General features: G+C 45.7%; 1 protein-coding gene across 17 annotated transcripts in view; it reads right to left on the reverse strand.

Moving 5' to 3' along the window:
• Window positions 1-23765, reverse strand: part of MSI2 (musashi RNA binding protein 2) — a 253167-nt gene that overhangs the window by 152340 nt on the left and 77062 nt on the right. For all 17 annotated transcript variants that reach the window (XR_008579862.1, XR_008579861.1, XM_054847380.1 and 14 more), the window contains exon 6: window positions 15076-15168. Coding sequence is in view for 15 of the 17 variants with exons in the window: in XM_054847380.1 (XP_054703355.1) it covers window positions 15076-15168 (93 nt within the window). In the remaining 2 variants the exon portion in view is untranslated. The remainder of the gene's footprint in view (window positions 1-15075; window positions 15169-23765) is intronic.

The following is a 23765-nucleotide window of genomic DNA, read 5'->3' on the forward strand; positions in this document are numbered from 1 at the left end:
TCAAGGAATAGTATATAAACCTATCCACTTGAACAGAACAGCAGGAATGGAAAACATGACCTATGGGTGAACCGAGCACCAAGCTTACATTTCACCAGGAGCCCGTATCCTAGTTGTTGATGAACAAGGTGCAGTTCTGGCATTACAGAGGCTTTCATTTAACCTCCTCAGCCGTTTTGGGGGGTAGGGAGCAGCCAACACTTTACTTATTTACTTCAGAAACGCCACCACAAACCGCAAACCGCTAAAGATGCATCTGCCGATGCCGCTAAGGTATTTAAGTCAGTGGCTCTCAAGAGGCTTGTTTGCCAACCAGCCCAAGCCAGGAAGCCTCCGGCCTCGGATCAGCCAGCTGCCCGCAGCTGTGGTGTCAGAGCAAGGCAGCCTGCAGCCACCCAAACAGACTCCAGCGATCTGAGCACGCCCACGTACGACCCAGTTCACCAGCAGCGTCACAGCCGCTCACGTGCATATTCTTGAGCTCCATTTTCAGCAAAGGAAATGTTGAGGTTATAATTAACGCCCTGGCCGCTGCCACCAGCGAAACTCGGGGGGCAATGTTAGCCTCCCCGAGTCACCAAAAGGAAAACGTGCTACATGGTGTGCTTTGAAACATCAAACAGCAGCAAAGGAGAGGACACCTTTCCTTCAGCTACAATTCCGATTGCTCATTCTTGCTTTACCAGTAAAAATCCAACACACATCCTTAGTCCATCTGCAGGGAAAAGAAGCTGAACTCCTCACCAAAAGAAAGCTTGAGCCCCCTTCTCTCTCCCCAGAAAGCTCCTCCTGCAGACACAGACCCCCGGCCCCAGGACAGGCAGCTTTCAGCGAGCTGTGACACAAGGTCACGACAGCACTGGGATGCTCTTCCCTGCACGCCGGCACGGCGAGCACCGGGGACCCCGCAGCACCAAAAGACAAGGTCACATTCCAGGGAGGCAGAAGCGATGTTTATGTTGATTCACTTGCTTTTGCGATTGCTGGGTATTTAATCTCTGCAGCTCTTTTGATATGATGGGCTCCTCTGGAGTCATCACAGCCTAAAGAGTCCATCAAGTAAACGAATCCAGATTTCATAAACAGCTCGCGCAGCTCACTCCCGTGTCGCCGACTACTGAGAGCTCACCTCCATTTTGACAGGCAGGCTGTCCAAGCTCCAAACAAGAATAAGACATTTCAAGTGGCCAGTAAGTAAATACATCGAAAGCTCGATGAACGTAGCCGCACACCCGAGCTGCGGCACGTCGTGCTGGCAGAGGTGCAAGCACGGCGTGCGGGGGAGCCCCAGCCCCGTGGCGTGGGCCACTGTGGCTCGATGGATCCCTTAGACAGCAGGCAAGGGTCTTCTCACTCCTTTTCTCTCTCCCAGTTCGAGAATCTGTTGCTGGGCTTGGAAGTGATGCAGCCTGGTCTTTACCAGGTATTTTTACTTTGTTACGGTCAAAACACAGTTAGAGGGTCAAATGAAACACAGCTTTCCCATAGCACTGAACTGACTTTGTGAACTTCAGAGCACAAATCTAACTGAAGATGACAGGGGGGAAGGGAGGGACGAAAAACAAACAAAAAAAATCAATAGATGTTACTTCTAGAATTTTACTGCAATTCTCTTTTTTGATTGTTTTCTGAAAGTACAGGAGGGAGAGGAGGAGAGTTTCAAACCATCCAAAAATGGTAGAATTTGCGTTACGCTTAAACAAACCTCTGGTTCAAGTTGCCTTGAACTCAAGATCAGTATCTGCTCTGTATTATCAGACAACATCTGATTTTTGTTCCTTCTCTTTTGTTTTCCTTTTTAGAGGTTTATTTTTCAAAGAGGACTGTGTTAACAGGGCCTCTTCCATTTCAGGAAAAGTAAACAAAATCCTTTGCAGGGAGGATCAGGGATGAGGGAACAAAGCCAGCTAGACTGAACTGTATGAAGGTGAATTTTTTTGTCATCATTTGGTATCACAGCAGCACTATGACTTTGATCAAGGTCACGGCAAGGCGCTGCACACAGACACGCTCACTCCCCCTCAGAAAGGCCTGCAGTTACGGCAGCAATAGGAAAGCCACACTATTAGTCCCAGATTTTGGGTGGGGACCTGAACGGGACCAAAATAACGCAGCAAATCAGTGCCACGTCTGCAAAGCTGGGTTCCTAAACTGTGGTCCCAGCACAGCCCTAACTCCATCTTTCTCCTCTTTACTCCTGGACTTGTCTGGCAGACCACACCAGCTCAAAACACCACCTTTCCTCGGTACTAACTTATCTAAACTCTGCTAAAACTCTCACCGTCAGCACTGCAAAGCCCTGAAAGACATCTTTCCAGGGCAAAAAGCAACTAAGTCAGCACAGAGGACCCATCAAGTCCTGAGCAGTTTTAGCACTAACACCCAAGTGCAAAGAAACCATAGGTACGAAGGATTCGGTGGGATCTCTAGGGCTTCTTGGGATAACTTGCTTTCTAATCTGGGACAGCTAAGGGCTGCGTGCTGCTGCTAAGACCGAGGTCCCTGCAAGAGTTTATGTGCTGCACCAAAGCTAATTCTCTGGGTGCAGACATGCTCTAAACCACCAGAAATATTGGGGTGGACTCTTAAAAGCAGAGTAGGAGAACCCCAGGAGAGTCCTCTCAGCAAGAGGACCGGACTCTGCCAGAGCTGGGTTTTGTCCAGAGCATTCAGGAATAGGAAATTAAGCGGAGAGGAGAGAGGCCACCAATTCTTCAGCCCGGTGGGGACAGGAGGCAAGCACGATAAATATTTAAGTTTCCTGCCTGTTAGGAAATGCTTGGCAAATAACGTGAAACCTGAAGGGGGTGTTAAAGAGAAGTATATTCAGTGTTATGGGGAAGTTAATGAGAAACTGTAACCATTATGTATGTATCATATATGGAAAACTAGGTGAGGCCCCTATGGGCCATTATATACTGCATGAAACTTTATGGACACTGTAACGCATTATTTTTAATGATTCCCTTGCCTACTTCAGGCCCTGGAAACCAAGAGCAGCTCGCCTAGCTTCCTGGTGGTGTTTTAGCAATGACACCTTGCTTGTTGCTAGATTTCTGGGTTATTTTAATGAGAAATAATTGGGTTACTTTCCAAGATTCCACAGAGCCGATACGCGCTGAACAAAAACTCTGAGAAAGTTGCTGCTGTGTTGCGGTGCTCTTCACATCCTCTACTTTCCAGAGGGTTACCTCCCCTGGTAAACCATTTATCTACAAATATGCCCACAAAAACATTGGCACTTCTGCTAGTTCAAGTTTGCATTGTCATCATCCATCTCTAGGGAGAGCCAGGCCACAGAAATAACCAGCTGCAACATCACAACGATTGCCCCTGCAGGAGATGTATATAATGAAAATTGAAAGCTGCAGGATGAACTTCTTACATACTTGTCCTTTTGGTTTATTCATCAGAAATAATTATCTGTGCTCGCATTCACAGGAGCACACACTTTATGATGTACATTAAAATTTAATGGATTTTTAATAATACTGTAACTACAGCAGAAGCAGAAAAAAAGACAGACATTAAACCATATGTGCTGTGTTGGTGGGTAAATGGTGTTGAGCAAACATCAACAACATGTAACCAGTTTAGCATCAGCGATGGGAAGAAGGAACTGTTACTTCCAGTATTTGAAAGTGGTAGTGATCGCTAATCCTCAACATTTAGCTTAAAATCTCCCTCAGTAACAGAAATTAGCGTATGCATGAAATGGCCAAACACGAGTTTCTGAATTTCAGGACCCTGCAGGCGATACCCTTGGCCTTTGACAAGTGCCCAAACTCCCCAAAACTTAGTTTCTCCAGCTCTGCAATGGAGAGAAGCAATACAAACACACCCCACGACAGCAGCATGGGAACGTGTCTGAAGTCTGATCTTCACTGTGCCAATTAAAGCACTCCCAGTATTTTACAAAGCTATTGATGTCTATTCCTTAAGCATCAGCAGAAATTATTGCTCCGGCAGGAGAGACTGACACTCTAAACTCTTTCCTCAGAAGCCACTCTGCAGCTAACGAGTCAGTGCAAAGCAGCACCATGCCACCAATACTTGGACTGACATCTATTTATAGACTAAGAAATTATATACGTGGTGTCCCCACCACCAGTGACACATCTTCATTCAGGCATGAGTCACCTATTCACAAGCATATTTCCAAAAATAAATCCTATTTACCAGAATTAAATCCTACATGCTCAGGAGAAAATGTGTCCTTAAAAACAAAACAACAGAAAAAAAGGCACGTTAGAAAACCAAACAGCAGCAAACAAGCACTGAAGACTTCAGCCTGCAGGTCTCCATGTTTCGTACAATCACGCTGAGGCTGGAAACGTTTAAGATGTAACAATGAAGATGGTCGTACGTAGTCATTAAAAACCCCTGCCAAGGTCACCAGAGCGCTGCCGTCCAAAAGGAAGTATCCAGAATATTCTTGGCAACTCGCGCTTTGCAGAAATAGTAAGTATATTGCAGTTATTAGAGAGAACAGACAGAGCGAGCGCCAAGTAATCCCAGAAAATGTAGTGTTAAATAGAGGGTTCAAACCACAAAGCTGTTGATGGGGAATGTTAAAAATGTCAGCGTGGCTGAAAGACATTCGCCAGTGGTGAATGTCAAGTAGCGAGCTACTGTTCAGCAGATGCAATAAAAAAAAAGTAAGGGTACTTGGGTAATGGGACCAACATTACAGTTGTTGATACAAATTATATCCAGAAAGCAAAGAAATAAATGGATAAATAAATAAATAATGCAAAAATGGAACAAGTTCAAACTTCTTTTATAGTAATAGTCTCCAGTTGAGCATAATCACCAAAGCTATAGTGATAAGATTGCCAAAACTAGACAAACATCTGTGAGATGAATTCATCTCGGAGGGGAAGCCAACAGCTTGTTATCATTAAAGAGGCAATGCTCTCTCTGCGTTTGAACTGCAGGCCGCCTTGTTACTGCGTTTGCTGAGGCAATTGCACCAGATGTTGGCAGCTATCTTCAGATGGATGACAAGCACCTGCTGTTGGGGAAATTAAATGCTCGTCGGCCTCCTATCCTTCAGGGGAGGGTGGGCCGGGAGGGGAAGAGGGGGGAGTGGTGACGGCTGACCCTCGGAAATAAACCCATTTATGCAAAGTGACAGTAAGTGCTGGTTTGCCAAGCGGGGAAACAGAGTGGAAATTCATTGGATCTCTTCCATTGCCCCCGGTGAAATCTGCTCCCACCCTCCCAGTCCTGACAATTAACATGGCACCAATCTGAACTCGCTAAACCACTCATCAGAGTAATAGAGTCAACAGAGGGACCTTCTCCCGAAAAGTCACCGCTCGCACAGCAACCTCCCCAGGAGCGGAGCATCGCCACCGCGGGCTCTGCTGCCTCTAGACACCACCGGCACAAGCACACAGCCCAGCACCTTCAGGCAGCACAGACCCAAAGCACTGTGTAATGCCGGCCTTAAAATAAATAGATGCTCAAAGCGGAATCTTACACACGCTCGTACTTGCTCAGATTTAAAAATCAACGTCCTGGAGCAGGGGTGCAAATGGAATCTCACTTTCACTATGGGCCGGTGGTAGGTGAACATGCCTTACCGGTGCATTTCAGATCAGCCTTTCTCAGTGTCAGGAGCAGCAGTACTGGTCAGGATGGGCACTGCAACTCACTTTAAAAAAAGAAAACAGAGCAGCAGCTACCCTAACAGACTTGCTAGGGCTTTCAACTTTCAGTGAAAAGAAAAACTGCAAAATGTGAACTCCTTTCATATGAGCAATCATTTCTTTATGATATATCCAATACTCTTCCTTCTTCAAACTGCCACAGTGATGACATTACAGCACAGAGGTATATTCTGTGATATGTTCTGCCAGCAGGACCCATCCGAGCCTGGATTGCTATTTCAACAACATTTTGCCCTGGACAGTAAGCTGAAAACACCAGTGTAAATTCCTACTCACCCCAAACCTCTCGCAAATGTCCCTGACAGAGACAAACATTTGTTTGCTCTAAACTGGCCACATGCATTTTAGGTATCCTTCAGACTAAGAGGCGGTTAATCCTCATTCTGCTTAGATTATCTTAATTGGTTCTTCATTTGAGCTACTTTGCCCTTGTCCCCATTTCTGAAGTTATCTTTATAAATACATATACCGAGCACAAGGACGCAGGTCTCTCCCTCTCCAGACTGGACGTATCACCCAGCACTGGGCAAGTACTGATGGGGCTGACGCTGACCAACCTGCCGCGCTCGGCTGCCTCTCCACTTCTCCCAAAATATGCTCAGGCGCAATTTTTCCCCAGAAAATAAAATACTAAGTTCTCCTAAGAAAGATATACACGTGTAAGATGGACATCAAATGAATTTCATACTCTTACCTCTGCAGAGCTAGCATAAGTTTCATTAAACTGGTCATACCTCAATATTGCACGTGTGAACAAAGCTCGGTTATTTCACCTCTAGGACTGACTGAAAGTCGTCTTGTTGATTTTTAGCACCCCGATGGAAAATCATAGTAATAAGTAAAAACGAACAAGCACACAAAGCAAACAAGAACCACCAGGCTCTGCACAGAACCCTCCACTTCAAAAACAATTTTTCCATCAGAAAAACATAAGTTCTTAAAAATCCGGCTGCAGATCAAACCAGGCATTTCCTTAACACTGTACAGCCGGGCGAAAGGCAGACGTGGCTGGAACAAGTGCTCGACAGTGGGCTGATGAGTGCAGGGCCCAACTCTCTGGGTACAGTGCGCTCAGCAGCCCCGGGGCTGGGCACGGCGTCACCGACTCCCGGGGACAGAGGGGACGGAGCGCCGGGCACCCCCTGCTCACTGGCACCGTGCCCTGAGCGGTGCCAGCTGAACGGGTTACAAGCAACCGAGTGTGGCCATTCGTTTCCATGTGGAAAAAATGTTATTACGCCTCCTTCCAGCAACGTGTGCTCTTTTTCCACATTTGGAACAATTCATATGAAAGTTCCTCATGGATACTTTTAAAAGCCTTTTTCTTAAGGGCCCAGGCTCAGAGCTGCATTTAAAAAATCCTCACATCCTCGCACTCGATACTGGTGTATTTATTACGGAGTATGACGACAATGATCAAACGCTTACTCTCCAATCAATCATGTTTTAACTAGCTCACTTCAGCTGATGAGCCTACCCCAAATTTGTGAGCAGAATAGTGCAAGCTTCAATTACACCACTGGTTTTTCATTAGAGAACCCACGTTAAAACATGAGTTTTCCCAAGGGAAAGCTTTGACTCCCTCAGCCGTAGCTCCTTGAAGATCAGAAGTAACGTTCTGGACGCAGGTTATCACTTCCAAGGATGTCGGGAGCAGCGCTACAGTCATAAATACCTCCCCGGAGAGGCCAAGAGGCTGCACTGCAAGACAAGTGTCAAAGCGGAATCTGATGCAATTTCACGGCATATATTGGAAATATCCATCAGAAAAAATGACCTCACTCCTATTGCTGTGGCTCGACACCACCATCCTTTGCTTTGGATGCAGCTTGCCGGGGCAGAGCGCATCTTGCTGTTGTCTTTCTGCACAGCACCCGGCCCCGCGGGCCCCGCTCCCAAACAGGGGCTCCAACACGCTGCCGCAGCACAACAAACCCCAATCGTCTCCTTCCGGAGGGGTTCTACAGCTCCAGCTCCACTCAGCCACGCTGGGCTGAATCCAGGAACGCTCCAGGGATAATTTAAAGATGTTACCAAACAAGATTAGCTACATTTGTTAGGTGTTGTACATGGCGTTTGGCATGTCTATAAAATAAAGGCAGGGGTGAAAAACAAAACTGACTTCCTTGGGGTCTCAGAAAAGATCCAGGTCATTTCCCAGGGTCTGGCTCCTTACCAAACCGATACAAAGGCACTACAAACAAACATCCGCACACCTGCTGGAGGAGGAAACATGAATATTTTCTTACAACTTTCTTCTCCCCAAACACGGCCCCTGATTAATTACAGGTTTCACGTGGGCTCTCGGTATGACTCTGGGTCCGTGATGGCATCTCATGCTCTGCAAGCTCAGGATCAACCCTGCTCCCCTACTATTACCGAAGTACGTGAGACAGGGTACTGGCCATCCTGTGATTTCCTTTTTTGGCATAAAGTTATACGGCAGAGTTGTCTTAAAATAGCTACCTTTCAAACAAAGGATGCGGGCCCTGCCCTTACGGCTCCCAGGAGCTGGGGATGCCCAAGCCGTACCTGGAGCAGCCCGGGTGCTGCCGCCCCAACTCGCCCCAGCCCACGTCCGCTGCTGCCGGGGTGACTGCGAGTGACGTGCCCGTTGGCAGATTCACGTTTCCCGTGCCCGTCAGAGCCTACTGAGGAAGAAAGGCAAGGAAACGTAAGGCAAGATAAACCAGCTTGCCCGAAGTCAGACAGCGAGCAGGTGGCACAGTGGCAAACAAGACAGATGTTCGGGGCCCCGACTCTCCACCACAACCCCCTAATCTTACACGGGTTACAGTAAGCTTCCTTGCCATTTCATTTAACCAGAGCAGAAAAGGAAATAAAATCGTACTTCAAACTTCTGCTGAGTTCTGATACAGCCTTCTTGCCCACAAATCCTGCCCTAACGTTTCCTCTTTTCATAAAATCCAGGTAGAAACCAACATCTAATTTATAACAAAACCACTTCCGCAAAGCATGCGTCTTATTACAGACCACCTAAAAACTGACTTCCTGTGTACAACTTTCCATTGACAATGAAAACACTGACTGCTTTTTAAGCAACGATTGAGATTCTCAGTTTGTTTGAAAAAAAGAAAAAAAAGAAGAAGAAAAGAGCATGCGTGGGAGGGAGAAGAAATAATAAAAAGTGCCTTAGGCCATGAGAGACCACTGTATCCCAGATCCCTTTGTCACATGCCAAAGCAAAAATTTTAAGGAATATTCATTATCCTTTGGAACATCATGGACATAACATTCAAATATAGAAATCCAGAAATACTGGAACTTTAAAGCACAAGCAAAGGGCAGAGGCAGCAGCGTGAGCCAGGCTGAATGCTGCTCCGCGTGCGGTAGCAGAGTAGCTCCCACAAATGGTGGGCTTCGGCGTCCCAAACTTATCAGAAGCTGCAAACAATGACGTATTTGTCTATCGCTCGTTCTGGTTTAAGGAGGTGCAATGATTCACGTTAAGCAACTTCTCCCAAGGTACAGCCAGGTAACTTAAATAACTTTTAGCTCGTTATATTCTTTTTTCTATCTAACACTAGGTCTAGAGCTCAGAATCGCTTCACAAGGCAACAGCGAGGTTAGTGGCAGTTAAAAAGAACGCCAACACATTCTCTGTTTTAGTGCATATTACAAATGCTTCGGAACTCCGGCTATTACAGACTAGAATGTAAATACGAGTCCAAATCTCTCCCTTCATTTCATAAAATGTAACCAATTCACAAATATTGAATCTGGAAATACAGCGCTGAGAAACGTGAAAGGCTAACACAACCTGTCAAATCAAAAAATGACTTTTCTGCAAAGCAAATACTTTAAGAATAGACCATCTATGTATCCTATTGACCATTAAATCTACATATCAATGTCCAACAGATGTAACAATACAATTCAAACTGTATGCCAAGTCTAAATTAACTAAGCTTTCACTTTCATACAAGCAAAATTCCTTGCACCTCCTGACTCCAGCCTTAGCAGCAGCTCCACACAGACTTCCAAATCCCCCCAAAATGAACCCATGGCGAGAAAACCACCTTTTCTCATGCTAACAACTCCATTGTAATAACATCTTCAGAGGCCGTACTCAAGGTCTCAGGGAAAAGTAAACCACTGGAGTGCTTAATACTACAACGGCGCATTAACTCGTTCACACCCAGACCGCCTTGCCAAACAAGGAGGAGTTTTCTCTCCTGTTTTCTTGATTTATATTTTCACAGCTGTCAGAGAGGAAAGCATGTAGGAAGCAAGTTACGTAACCCACCCGATTAGGCTGAAATCCTCGGTGCGGATCACACCTCCTTCCCTCTCCCCCTTCCCGGCACACTTACACAGAGAAAGCAGAGGGACTTTTTGTCTGTTACTCACAAAAGATTACTTTTCCAAAGGTTAAACTGGCCATTATGAGCCTCGCTGTCCGTGTTACAACGCATGACATTGCACATCCGAAGGAGGAAACTCTCCTCCTCGGGTTTTGCTGCCCGCAGCCTCGCTGCCTTCAGCTGCGGTTTCCGGCCAGGCAGCGCTGTGGCTCTGCTCAGGTGCGCCCGGAGCAGAGGTGGCCTCTGAGAAGTTACTGTCCTCTCACCTGCCCCGAGACAATAAACCACGGCCACAGCAGGAACAAGTGAGAAAATCACAATCTTTCAAAAGCTCAACAGTTGCACAGAAAAAAACCCAACATCAGAAACTAGATATTCCACTGGTCTGCTTTGCATCTCACAGGAAATAACAAGCGACTGTACAAAACGTTTCGGATCCAGAGAGGTAATTCAGAAATCCTGTCTTGTTCCAAAATTTCCAAACCTTAAAAGCCATTCTTGAGGAGACAACGTATTCCAAGCAACGTTGAGACATGCCTACGATTTGTCTGAGGGACCTCGTGGCAAGCCAGAACAGAAAACAAAATGAATGCATACTGGTCTGTTCCAATTTTCATCTTAAAATTTAAGATGAAAAGCAAATGCCATAGCCCCCTCCCCCAAAAGTAATTTTAGATTGCTGTGAAAGAAAAAAAAAAAAAAACGTAGAGCCAAAGCTCCCGCTTCAAGATTTTTAAAAGTAAAAGAGCTGGGGCCACCAACGCCAGTGCTGCTTTTCTAGCAGTCTGAAATAAGAGTATATAAAAATATTGTTTGTCCACAAAACTATTTCACACATCTCTTTTACAAATCACCATTCTTTTTCAAAAAAAAGTGTAAATTTAAATGTATTCTCTCCCACACAAGAAAACATGATTTTTTTCTACCAGAACAGTCCTATAAAGGCTGATCTGACAGATACCCGAAACGCACCTCTACCATAACCCTGTTCCCACCGTGCTGGAAACGGGGGCTGGAAGGACACAGCGGCCTTTTCCTTCAAAGGGCTGTTCCCACCACAACTGATTATGGTTTTTTTTTTTCCAGTAAAAAGATTTCTACTCAGAATTCTGTTTCGATAATTGGGTCAAAAAGTGTACCTGGAGCCCGAGCACGTTAACGTATCAATTAACGACCACCGCCAACCGCTGAGCACCCGCAAGCCCATCAGGCGGTCCCTCCGAGCCACATCGCGAGCCTGGCTCGCACCGCACCAAAACGGCCTCGGTGCAAAGGGGGAGGACTCGGAGCTGGGGCACCGAAAGGGTTAAAATCCCATGTCAAATAGCAAGTCCTGGCTCCAGACCAGAAGGGACATGGGAACCAGGGCAGCTGAGATATAAAGGCCTTATTGTAGCAGCCCACTGGATTGGAAATGACTTGTAGGCCTAATGAAACAAAACTTTGGCAGTGAAACAGAATGAAAGGAATGAGACAATAAAAGAGAGGAACAAAGGGAGCAGAGTTGTTTCAGCTTAGGAAAATAAGCTCACTTTGTTGTTGGGAAAAGCCAAAGCCGATTAGGATAAACCAATGACTAGGCATAAGTCTTCCAAACTAATTACACAGTTCGCCATGTGAAGTATAATTGCAAGTTGCAAAATAAGGACTCCCCTACTTTCACAGGAGCTCCATAAAGGAAGCATTACCTAGTAAAAACCGAACCCTAAGAAGTCCCTTATCATCAGTTGCGTGCAGCTTAAAAGGTGCAGAACACGCACATCCTGAGAGAAGTGCAATTCATTAGCGTTTGGGGCTTTCTTCTGCTGGTCACACTCCTCCGGGTGAGGCTTTAAGAAGCCATTGCTTTTTTTTTTTTTTTTCCTTTTTTAAATGATACCAGAAGCTTTAAACGCTCCACCATGTCGTGATCTTGGAGCACACCACGTTGCCACGAAAGGGGCAGATCGGCAGCCACAGCCCTGCCGAGGGCCCAGGGCAGCCCCGGCCTCTCCAGAGGGGAGGGACATGCAGCCCCGCCATGCTTCCCTGCGCGTCTCCTCGCCGCCAACGCTTTCTCATTCACATTCTTTTAAAACTTGGTCTTAACGGCCAGCTTTTCACACATCAGCACAAGGGCAACGTTGCAGACCCTGGACGGGTTAACATAGCCAGAGAATTTATTTTGTTTGCAAGAATGTTTGAAACATCTTTGAAATAACAGAAGATCACAGAAACAACTGCACTAGACTATCAGGATTAGGTAGTAAGACAATGGCTTGGGTATTTTTTCTTCGAATTGTAAACGGTTATGGCTTAGCTCGGAGTTTTGTTTTCCCGGCTTAGCCTCCTCGCGTCCTCCTGCGGATCCTGCTCCCTGAAACCGCTGCAAGGAGAAGCCTCAACCCCAAACTCTCGCCCAGATACGTCTCCCACTGGCTGCCAGCCTGGCGCCCGCAACACCCTTATGGGAGGCACTGGGCTGCGCTCCCGGCTGTCTGCACCGAGCCAGCCCTCTCCTCGGCACCCAGACCCCCCTCCTCGGCACCCAGACCCCCTCCAGCCTCCCTGGGGAGCCTCACAACAACAGTACATGCCCAGGTTCAGCGTCACCAGCTCTGAGCATTCAGCAATCCCCAGGCTGTTAATTACACCGCTTCGTGCTCGTTCTGTTAAGCCTTTAGCTTCTCTCAGGTAATTTTTCCCCAGTCCTCCTCCGCAGCTTACAGCAGCTAGGGATGCCCGTCTTCGCAAAATGAAAGCTAGGACTCCTACAGATCCTTGGCTTTACAGAAAGGACAGAAAGACAAAATAATCACTATCAGAAATTTCACAATCTCAGGAGTTATCATTACTACGTATTTTGGTGCTCTGATGGGCAGGCATTTTCACTGGTGGGGTCAGGGAAGAGGGTTTATTAAAGCAGTTCTCTGTTTATTGGAGAGAAAGGCTCCGGCATTTACTTTTCAAAAAGCTGCAGTTTCAAACTCGACACTCGAGGCCCTTTCCCGCCGAGCCCACCTGGCCCCAAAGCTGGTAGCTGTTCTAACCGCGTTGTGTATTTTGAGCGCTACCTCCAGTTACCAAAACAACCTCCCCTGGTTGCAAAGCTCTGCTCTGCAGCAAGTACAAACAGGATTTCAAGAATCACAGCAGTAGGTAAGCGCTTTTTTCCACACCAATAAATGAGCTCAGCATTTCAAAGAGCAAGTCACCTGAGATGCTCTTATCAAATATGGGCGGCTCCTCTATGCATTAACTATGTAATGCAATTTTCTTTATTTTAAGAAAGCGCTAAGTAAATGCAAACCTTGGCAATCGATCATGATGCATTGTTTGCATTGTAATGGCTTGCCTGGAGAGCGAGGCTTGTGTGCTAAGCAGCGCACAGACCTATCACCAGTGCCCGCCACAAAAAGCTTGCAGTCTGAGCAAGCAAGTCAAGGAAAGGCGGGGAAGCGGAATGGAGAAGGAAGCAGCTCCTACAAGGTCCCACAGTGCCAATCCTGGGTCGTTATATCTGAATGCAGCATCCCAACCACTGCAGCGTATTAATGACCTACCCCAGCTCTACTGCCAGAGGAAAGGGTTCCAGCCTTGATCGTAATTCGCGCAATCATTTTCATCACCTTAACTTCTTAGCTTTCAAATTAAGACACTTGAAAAAAAATACTTGATTTTCCAGAAGTATTGCCTTTGGAAAGCCAGACCTCTTTTAAGCTATCTCAAGAAAGGCAGAGCATGAAAGCAGAACTGAAGCGTCCCGAATCACTAGTCACTACTGAAAAACGCAGCCTAGCTCTCTGCATTCTCAGGGACTGTAAAATTGCAAGCATGAAACTACCAGATGGTGAAATTAAAAAGACTATATTAAGACAGCATCCAGACAATATGCAAAGCACTTATATTGAAACTATTATTAACTTCAAAAATACAGGTTAGAGGAGTTCTGCAATTAGAAGTAACTACAGAAGAAACATCCAAAAGCTCATGTAATCCTTTAATAAAAGGCTCAGCAGGCTGTAAAAATCCTGCCGGAATCGAAGATTATTATTGAAAATAAAATGAATGGTTTGCAAAACAACTATCAATCCAGCGTAGGAACAATTTATAAACTCCCCTCCTCAGCCCTCAACAAAATACTGCCTGGCTAAGGCTTTTCAGGGCAGATAAAAGAAACATAAACTAACTACAAGGAACGGGAGCTGCTTCGCTTTGGAACATCCTGCTGCGTCCTCATGCAATCAGCACTTGATGCACTCCAGAAGACAGGAATCGAGCTGTATGGAGCCCCATGGACAGTGGGGCTGACAGGAGTCTCCATGGAAGGTGGCACCATGAACTGCGTCCAAAGCAGACGGCCCTGCAAGCTCTTCACCTCGTCAGACTCCTGACCAAGCATCCAGAAGCCTTGGGGATCCAGGAAGCTCCATGGAAGTCGGTGGCACTAAGCTCCAGCCAGAGCCTGGACTGTGGGGTTTGAGCTTCTCCATCACTGTAAAGACTATTCTGGCAAGGTTCGGGCTTCCTTCCTCGCATAAACTTTTTTTTTTTTTTTTTGTAAATAATGTCAGGACTCTACATATATTTCCAAAGGAACTTGCATAAAGATTTTTTAAATAAGAAATTAAATGGATATTCTAGTGACTTCCCTATTACTCTTGCCATTCACGTGGTTCCTTCAGGCATTTTCACAACTTAATGAGCTCTCTCCAATACGTCTATCTGCTCCTTTCGCCACTGGAATCGGGGGTAAACAGAAGGCTGATTTTAAGGAGTAGACAACTGTGTAATCATTCAGCTAAGGGTCAAATTCTTCCTGAACATACACAAATTCACCTCCCAATGATCCTTTCTTCCTTAAAGAAGGTAAACAGTGTTGGCAATATTGTACACATACACATGCAACAAACAGAAAAGGAATTCCAGAAGTGATTCCAGAGGCTTCGAGAAATTACACAGAGAGGCAAAAATGTGGCCCTCCTTTGAGCATAGGCCTCATTGCACTTCTGTTTTTCAAAACAGACTTTAAAAAAGAAAGGGGGAAAAAAAAAAGGCATTCAAAACACGTCATGCTCACTTGGGCAGGAACTTACCTTGCCAAACTGTTCAAAGTATTGCTTTACGTCTTCCACTACTGTATTAGCCGATAATCCACCTACAAATATTTTCTTTGTTCTTGTGACCATCTGTAAGAAATTACAAGACAAGCATACGGTTTAACCAGATTATTTCAAACAATATGTGGAAAAAAGAAATATTCTTCAGATGCCATCCCTAACCCAGTTAATGAGAATATTTCTTTACAAAAGCAATTCAGATTCTATTTGATTAGATACTTTTTTCTTTGTCTTGTTTTGTTTTTATTTGAGAAATGGCTGAGTAGAGGAACTCAATAACAACTCTAGCCCCCGGATATTTTTTTTTAATAAATGATTTTTATTGTGCTTCTCAATGCAAATATAAGTGAAAAAGGAGTCTAAGTGTCGTATCCTCATAGTTACCATCTCAAAAAGACGTGCCGTTTTCCCCCTTTTTTTCCTAAAGACAGAGTGCATGCTCTTTGCCAGACAAAAGGTAATTACATCGAATCAAGCAATGTGTTATTAAGCTTCTTTCCATGGGTCAGTTTCAAAGGAACTTGCACAGTTACTTTAAAAAAAATAATCGAATTACAAAAGCCAGCTGATGTGCTCCTCTGGCTGCCCCAAGCCCCGTCCCGCACGTCAGACCCACGGTGCTGCCCAAACCGGCGCCGGCCCAGCCGGGCTTCGCTGCGGTGACCAGCCGTGCCGCGCGGCTGCGGGCAAAGCCTTCGCAGGACTGACACCGAACAAAACGCCTGGAGTAGCCCCAAATTCTCTCAGCGTAGAACAAATTAAACATCGCTCCCATCTCCATTGCCATTCAGATTAAGCAGGGCAGATATTTCCCTCAATCAACCCCTAACCATGCTTTACAGAGCTTCACTTTATTATTTTTTTAAGTTAGGAAGAAAAGTGAGGGGAAAAAACAGTGTAAAAATTCAATTATTTTTTCCTGGCTGCAATCTAGGACTCTGAAATTGAAGCCCAAGCATATATTTTTCTGTAGAAAATTGTCATTTACAAATAAAGAATTGGCTAAAGCCGACTTGTAACTAAAGGATTTTGCAGGGCTGTCAAGAGCCCTCTGCCTGCCAGCATCTGATTTAAGATCAGGCCAAGCTTCTGTTGTCATACAAAAGAGGGAGGAAAGCAATTATTCTAAAGCAATATTTGAAATTATCATCATTTTTATATTTGACCAAGAAAGAAAGAAAAAAGAGAGCTACTTCTTTTAGAAGCAAGATTGAAGGTTAAAGGAAAAAAAAAAAGAAAAAAGACTACTTTGTTTCAATAGCTTCAGTCAAAGAAAATATTGGTAATGACAAGCAAATTCACAACATTTTAATGCCTAGAGATGTGTTGCGAGCTGGGAAATGGTTTCAGAAATCAGCTCTTTGGTACAAAAGTGAAGCACAAAATTAAGTCTGCTTTTACAATCTACATTTTCCTGAAGAGATGGTTCAATTGCTTTGTTATACACATTCCCCTCAGGAAAAGAACACAAGTAATGTGTAGCCTCAGCAATTCCTCCCATCCCGGCGTGTCTCAACAGATTTCGTTGCCTTCCTTTCCCCCCTGGCACAAGGTCCCAACGTGAGCCCGTGGCGAGTGTGGGGGAATCTTCTCACCCCCGTCTCCCATGGCCCAAAGATCACCAGCAGCCCAGGAGATACGGTCACGACAGAGGCGTGGGTTTGGAAACCAGCTTTTTCCCCGTAAAGATCTGGACGTGCGCGGCTGAAGCCGGCTCACCGCGGTGCCACGACAGGCTCCCATGGCTGGCGATGAGGCCAGCACCACGCTCGGCTCGGATTTAGCCCGGGATGCCTGGGAGAGCCCCAGCAGATGAGAAAAGCTGCTGTTTGTGCTGGAAGCACCCGTGTCTTTCTCAAACAGTAACACCAGGTAGGCTCTGCTGTACGCAGTCGACTTGTCTGTGCTGGTACAGCCTCCCCAATTTTCAATTATTAGATAACTGCGGCGGGACTCAGACCAACTGGAAACAAAGCCTCCAACTCCTGCTCTAACCTGCAAATCAGCTCTCATTAGCCAAGCAGACGAGTTACGAGGCAAGACTTCATCAGGGTAAAATCCAAAGAGTGCTTGGTCTTGCTCTGCGTGTGGCTCCCGTGGAGCAGCCCGGAGCTTTGCACTGGACCCGCAGCCCGGAGACCCAGCACAGACCATCAGCCTATAGCTAATAGCCAAAGGTTTGCAAACACGTTAACCAAACACGATGGAGCTTTCGAAAGACAAAAAAAAAAAAGTATTCGCTAACTCAGGGATTTCACTACACCAGGGATGCCTTCTGTGTCGATCAGCCACTGAATCACCAATGAAATAGATTTCAAACACATCACATCGCCAGGACCAGGCACATACACACACGAGTTCTGAGAAAACTGATGTTAAGTAGGAAGCCCCCAAAACTCTCACTGCCGACGGCTGCGACAGCACGTGAGGAGACCGCCTTATTTCTCACTCAGGACCCTCAGCCAGCTACAGTCCTGACACCAACGGGCTTCTAGTTCATCCTGGCGAGTGATGTTCGTACTACCTGATGTGATATTCTCCACCATCACCTCCCCACATCTGTGCTTGTTTCAGGGAGGAAAAACAAAGGGTTAAAAAGTATTTAATGAAGTACACTTAGTGCTGTTTAATAAACATTAAAGATCACAAGTGATGAGAGGCACAAAGAACTGAGCCAACTGAAGAGTTTCCATTTTAAAATTTAAGTTTTTAAAATCAAAGTTTCTCATTTGGCTCAGAAAATAAATCAGCATATCTTTAACCAAAAACCCCTACAATTGTATAAAAACATTTATGTATATGTCTAAGAAAAATACTCATTATAAAAAAAATTATTATAACAAAAAGCCCAAAACTAAGAGCCCCCAGCTTGAAGTCCCTCCAGTGAAAGCCACTGAGGATCTCGCTCTCCCTCAGGTGAGTTCAGAGCTGGCTGGCTGGAGATTGCTCCCGATGGAGCACTCCCTGCCCTGGCTTTGGGCTGGGTCCCTCGGGCAGCAGCTCCGTCTCCTCTTCCCTGGGGCGGGAACGGCAGAGTTTGGGTCACGGGGAGCGATTTGTGTGCATCAATCACAAAGCCATGTTTTATGAATGACTCCAAGAGGCCCAGGTCACTCAGAAACCACAATACTTCCAGCCTCATGCCTTTGTTTTGAATTTGCACCATAATATATCTATCATTCGCTCTTGCAGGGCTCTGCAAAATGCAGATATTGAATGTTTTTGGAGCTTTTGTATACTCTATTGTATACTCTGTCGCTGCAGAAGGACTCGACAAGGGAGAGTTAGATCTAACGCTGGTTATAAAGTCCGTTAATTGCAAGTACCTGCAGAATTGCTTTGTTTGTATACTGTGCTAGTGTTGCAGTTAATCAAAACACATGTGACTACTACTGTGAAGAGTCATTCAAGGTTACAATCTCTTTATTGGCTTGGCTTTTGAAAAATGCAGTCACCTTTGTGTTCTGAAACCGAGCAAACAGTTCAGGTGGTGCAGAAGCAGGAAAAAAAGCACCATGCTTGAACAAGACAAGTCGTCTGATTTTATATCATTTTTTGCAAGGTTCAGGACGTAATTAGATCGGTTTGGGGCATTATCAGGTAAATCTTCTCTAAACAACAGGCTGAAGATGCAGTTTCTGGAAACAAAAATCCTGTCCCACTCCAACATGTCAATACGCTACGTGAGCTAAAACCAACCGACTCGCGTAAAATGAAGGACCTGCAGTTTCGCAAAGGCAGAGCCTCTGGCTCAGGGTCTGTTAACGGCCTCGCACGCTCACCTACCAACTCTGCTGTCTTGGTGGTTTTTTCCCCCCCACTGAAAGTCTCTTATTATCACAACTATTAAAATTAATAAAGGGGATTTTAAGCTCATGAAATATTTTGCAGAATTCCCAGAATTTCAAAATCTCAAGCAACAAGTATCCACCACTCTCTTCAGAGGAGCCAAGGGCCAGTCTATGCTTACCACAGGAGTTACGTATTTGACTTCAGGGTGATGGCTTTAGGTCTCATTTCCCTACCATTCTTTACACAGCCTTTTTTTTTTTTTTTGCTGTTCCCCCTCGCTCAGTTTTAGGGAAGAGCTCCTGGCTTAGGAGGCATGGAGGTTGGAAAGGATGAGCGCTCACATCCAGCTAGCACAAAGAGAAGACCGAGTGTGCCACCGGCAGGTCTTGTTGCAAAGTAAAACGTATGTGCTTTGGAACCGGGTTATCCGAAGGTGCAGTTAAAAATGACCTGGGCAAATGTAGATGGGAGCAGAGGCAGAAATGCCAGGATATTCTGCATGCCATCCCATCTTTGCTTGAAACAGGGCCACTTGCTAAATGAGCAGCCACTCTCTAAAGGCAAGAGGCAGAGACAGGTGCTGAAGCAAACCGACACACGTGAGGCTCAAAGAACACCCTGGAAACCGGCGCATGAACTCAGCTCTGGTGCTCGCCTGCGTGGAATTCATTAAGGCTCTGCATCCTCAACTTCTCAATACACTGGAAGTGGACTAGAGTACTAATAGTGAATCTGCATCACAAATTGCTGAAATTAGCATTAATTTCAGATTAAACTAATTATGCATATATAACTGTTTTCCAGAGCACTTTCCTCTTTCTTGTATGATAGCGTGCATGCGTGGGTGCATGCGTATTCCAGCTCGCTCACCTAATCTGCAGTTTGACATTTCATCATTTCTAATGTATCCGCCTTCTAAATAGGTTTATAATTGGAAAAATCATCTTTGGTATATATGTTGAACTGCATTTTATACCCCATTGTGTTGTACATTCAAACTACAGCATTACCTCTAATTAAAAACAACAATAACTCATGTAATAGGGGAAGTGATCTTGTTAACTAAATTGCTAGGCTTCTTTGGCAGAACACAAACCATAAGCAAGAATTCTCCAGGTTTTTCTTTGCCTCCGGGATCCTCACAGCAAGTTCCAAAAAGCTATTAAAAAACCAAACCGAAACACGATGCAAAGCCCAGGATGAAAAAGGCAACGTTTACGGAAAGCTGCCAACCTTCCTCCATTCCCCAAGTAGGAGAACACCCCAGGAACCATCCCCTTCCCCAACACGACTGGACGGTTGACAAACGACGGACATGTTTTGCTGAGCACTGTGTACCATCGGCCAGCAAATATCAGACTCTCAAGCTCCGCAAAAGCAAGAGGAACTGAATCTTGTGCAAAGGCAGCCCGGCTTTATGTGCCACGTACAACACGCTTAAGTATTCAAAATGGGATTTCAGCAAGACTTAAAGAGTGCAAATACCTTGTGCCTGACCCCTGTGTAAGCTAATGTCATCCTGTGAGAACCAACTCAAGCTATAGGAAGGTATGCAGGAATGAAAGAGCTCTTTAATTCAAACAAGCGGCACGGATTCCCAGCGGGGTAAATCAGCTCCCTTGATTTCCGTGGAAAATACAGATGGGTTGTATTCTCCCAATCCATTCATAAATGAAACTGTTAACTTAGTCCCTGCTGTATTCCTAGTTTTTGGCTGTCTTTGGTTCTGCTGTTAACTTTGGGAGGGCCGGGTTTTGGCTGGTGTTTTATTTTCCTCCCTCGATGACTATGGTATCAGCAGGAGGCAGAACACACAAAGTGATTTTTATGTGACAGATTGAATTGGCAGCAATCACCAAAGCCATCCTTGGAGTTTTCACAAGCAAATCCAGTCTGGGTCCAGCAGAGCCCTTCCTGGTCATCTTCCTGACTACGACCCAACTGAACTGTGCCCCCCCGGGAGGACCAGCCCTGTATTCACTTGCAGGTACAGTTAAGCCATGGCAGCCCGTCAGGAGCCACAGCCATGCCCCCAAGAAGGGGCCCTCCCCAGAAGAAGGGCTTGTGCCCAGGCAGGAGCACCCCGTACCCTCCCCAAACCACCCCCTGCTCTCCAGGCTCAGCAGCACCTTGACATGCACCTCAGGAAGAGCTCCCTTCACAGGAGACTCAATCTCCTGAAAATTAGCCCCAGCTGTGAGAGCTCAGCATTTTTGTGAGCAAAATCTGGCTTCAAGCCTCATATCAAAAGATACAGTAAAATTCACCAGAGCCAGACTTCACACCCTCCAGAGAACAGGAATAGATCACAGCCCCACAGCCTCGCTATACCCAGTTATATCCTATCCCTCAGGACTGCTCCCTCCACCGTGCTCCAGTTAACTCTTTTATGGGTTATAGAAGCAAGGTTCAGAGGCAGAAGAGGGGAGCAGAGAGAAAAATCTATTTAAATCCCCCTGGTTGCTTTAGCTTCTCATGCACGGTATGGTAAGGAAGGTAACTCTAAATATTCACTGAGTGCAGACAACTTACCTAACATGCCTCCTGATTACTGTTCAGCAGTGCTTAAAAACTGCATTAACACGTCTAAATGAAGATAATTATTTTTAAAGGAATACATCTCAACCACAAATGGAGATCACAGCCCAATGTGACTATGGACTAGGGGCAGGATTTTTGCAATGCCCATGTAATGTAGGGACAAAGCTCCCAGTGGGAAGCAATTAGGACTCTGGTCCTAAATCTACAGGCTACTGGCAAAACTTCACCATGGGGGTGGGGAGCAGGGAGAAGGGATGGCATTCTGCCCAGGGACCTCACATTTGAAGACATGGCAGCAACATTTGATGGGAACACAGCATTAACGACCATTACGATGTTCATCAATTCCTCTAATATACTGTCTTCTGGAAAGAAACATCACGTGCCATATCCAAAAAGCAAGCAGAAAACTTGCATCCTCCAACGGGACGTACAATTGTGAAAGAACATGTTCAAGGTCAATTTGGAGTAAGGCTCTACAGGTGAAGCAGGGTGGACTAAAGTGGGTCACAAGTGGGAAACCAAGCTAAACGGCTTCCCAAAACATACCCAAGTCCTCATTTTGTAATCTGGAACAATACAAGGAGAAGGCAACCAGCCGTCCCTGCTTCCCAAACCCGGGAGGGGCACGCAGCAGGACAGACACTGCGCGGAGGCTGGACGGAGCAGCGTTTTCTTCTGCCGAAGAGCGGGCTGCCTCGCAAAGGCTGCTCTGCGGCAGATCTGCTGGAGGCAGAGATTCGTGTGGGGCTGCCATGATCAAGAGCAGCTGAGGGCCTGCCCCAGGGGACAGCTGATCGCAAAGGCCAACAACTTCCAAAGCTGTGTGCCTGGAGTTGGATGCCAAAATCCATACTGAGGCACTTAAGTGGCCTAATTTTTCCAGGTCCTGTAGCTCCCATTGACTCACAACCCTCATCCAAGAGTCCTCACAATATTTTTGTGATTTGAGTCATATCAACCCAATTAAAAATCTATAAATCTGTTAGAGCAAAAGCAGTAGGCAAAATTTAGTAAGTACCTTCGATCGTTGCCATATTTGCACACAGCTGCAGTTGCTGCCCGAAGCGTGGCCAGCTCTCGGGCACTGCAGGCACAAGGGGAGATGTTCCCAGTGGCCAACCTCCAGCCAAACGGCTCGTGGAAGCTCAGGCAGAATCGTGTTTAACCCACAGCTGCTGCCGACGTGCTCTCATCCCACGGGCAAAGCCTACCACTTCTTCTTTGGCTGCTCCACGCTTACCTCTGAAGCTAAGAGAGCGCACACCAGCAGTGACTCTGTTCAGCCAGCCATACCTCTTAGCACGCAAGCAGCTTGCTCTGTCAATATGCACGTGGTTCTGCAGCTAGCGTGGCTTTTACGGCGCTGTCAATGAACCTTTCTTTAAGCATGCACTTACAAAAAGGAGAAGGAAGAAATGTATTTGGAGGCGTAACACGGTGTTTACAAAATCCAGTAGCACAGTCCAATTCAAAGACTAGGAAAAGCACGCACTCTGTAAGAGTTTATAAATTCTTCCAGCTCCAAACACTGAGGTCACTCCAAAAAATAAGTTTATTGCCTCTACAGTGCAGAAAGCAGACATAATTTACATACTTCTAAGTTAGTATCAGCTAATTTTTCATGATAACCCTGTCAAATCAGTAATGAGAGCTCTCTGTTGAGATTCTAGATAATGTTCTGCTAAAACAAGAAAAATTCACAGGAAAGGAAAAGAAACGTGTAAAGCAATTTACCTCCCTCCCAACATACTCCAGATGATTTCTCTGAAAAGAACAAATGGAACACTTTAACCCTTAGCCTTGATTAATTTCATCTACATAATATAGATGCACATGGCAATCAGTTACTGATGAGCAAGTTTTACTTCATCTGCTGAGTCAAGCTAACGTCTATGGAACACGCTGCTTGGCTTTTTCACAAGGGTGATCTTCCCCTCTGATGCGAGACCACTGAAATCTTCCAAAATATCCAGATTTGCCTATGACCGCTGTTGAAATACCTTTACAATTTTATGAAGCACCACACTTTCTTTTATCCTCTTCCCCCCACACAAATGGGCTGGTGAATTGCAAGAATTACAGTACTCCCACCTTCATCTCACAAAAGAAAGATGTTTCCCTTGCCAGGGAGGGAACCCACCAGCCATTATGAAAGCAACACAGTTGTCGCTCTAAAGCGGATCAAATAACCCTTGACTAGGAATAAAGGGGCCCCTGAGGAGCGGCATCGAGAATGAAGAGTGGAAGCAAGACAAGAGAAAACATTCACTTTTTCCAAAGGAAGGCAGCACCTCACAGCTACAAGAGCTTGTCTCCCTTGTGTGATGTTT

This window comes from Grus americana, chromosome 19 (assembly GCF_028858705.1).
Source record: "Grus americana isolate bGruAme1 chromosome 19, bGruAme1.mat, whole genome shotgun sequence".
In the NCBI taxonomy this organism is placed as follows: Eukaryota; Metazoa; Chordata; class Aves; order Gruiformes; family Gruidae; genus Grus; species Grus americana.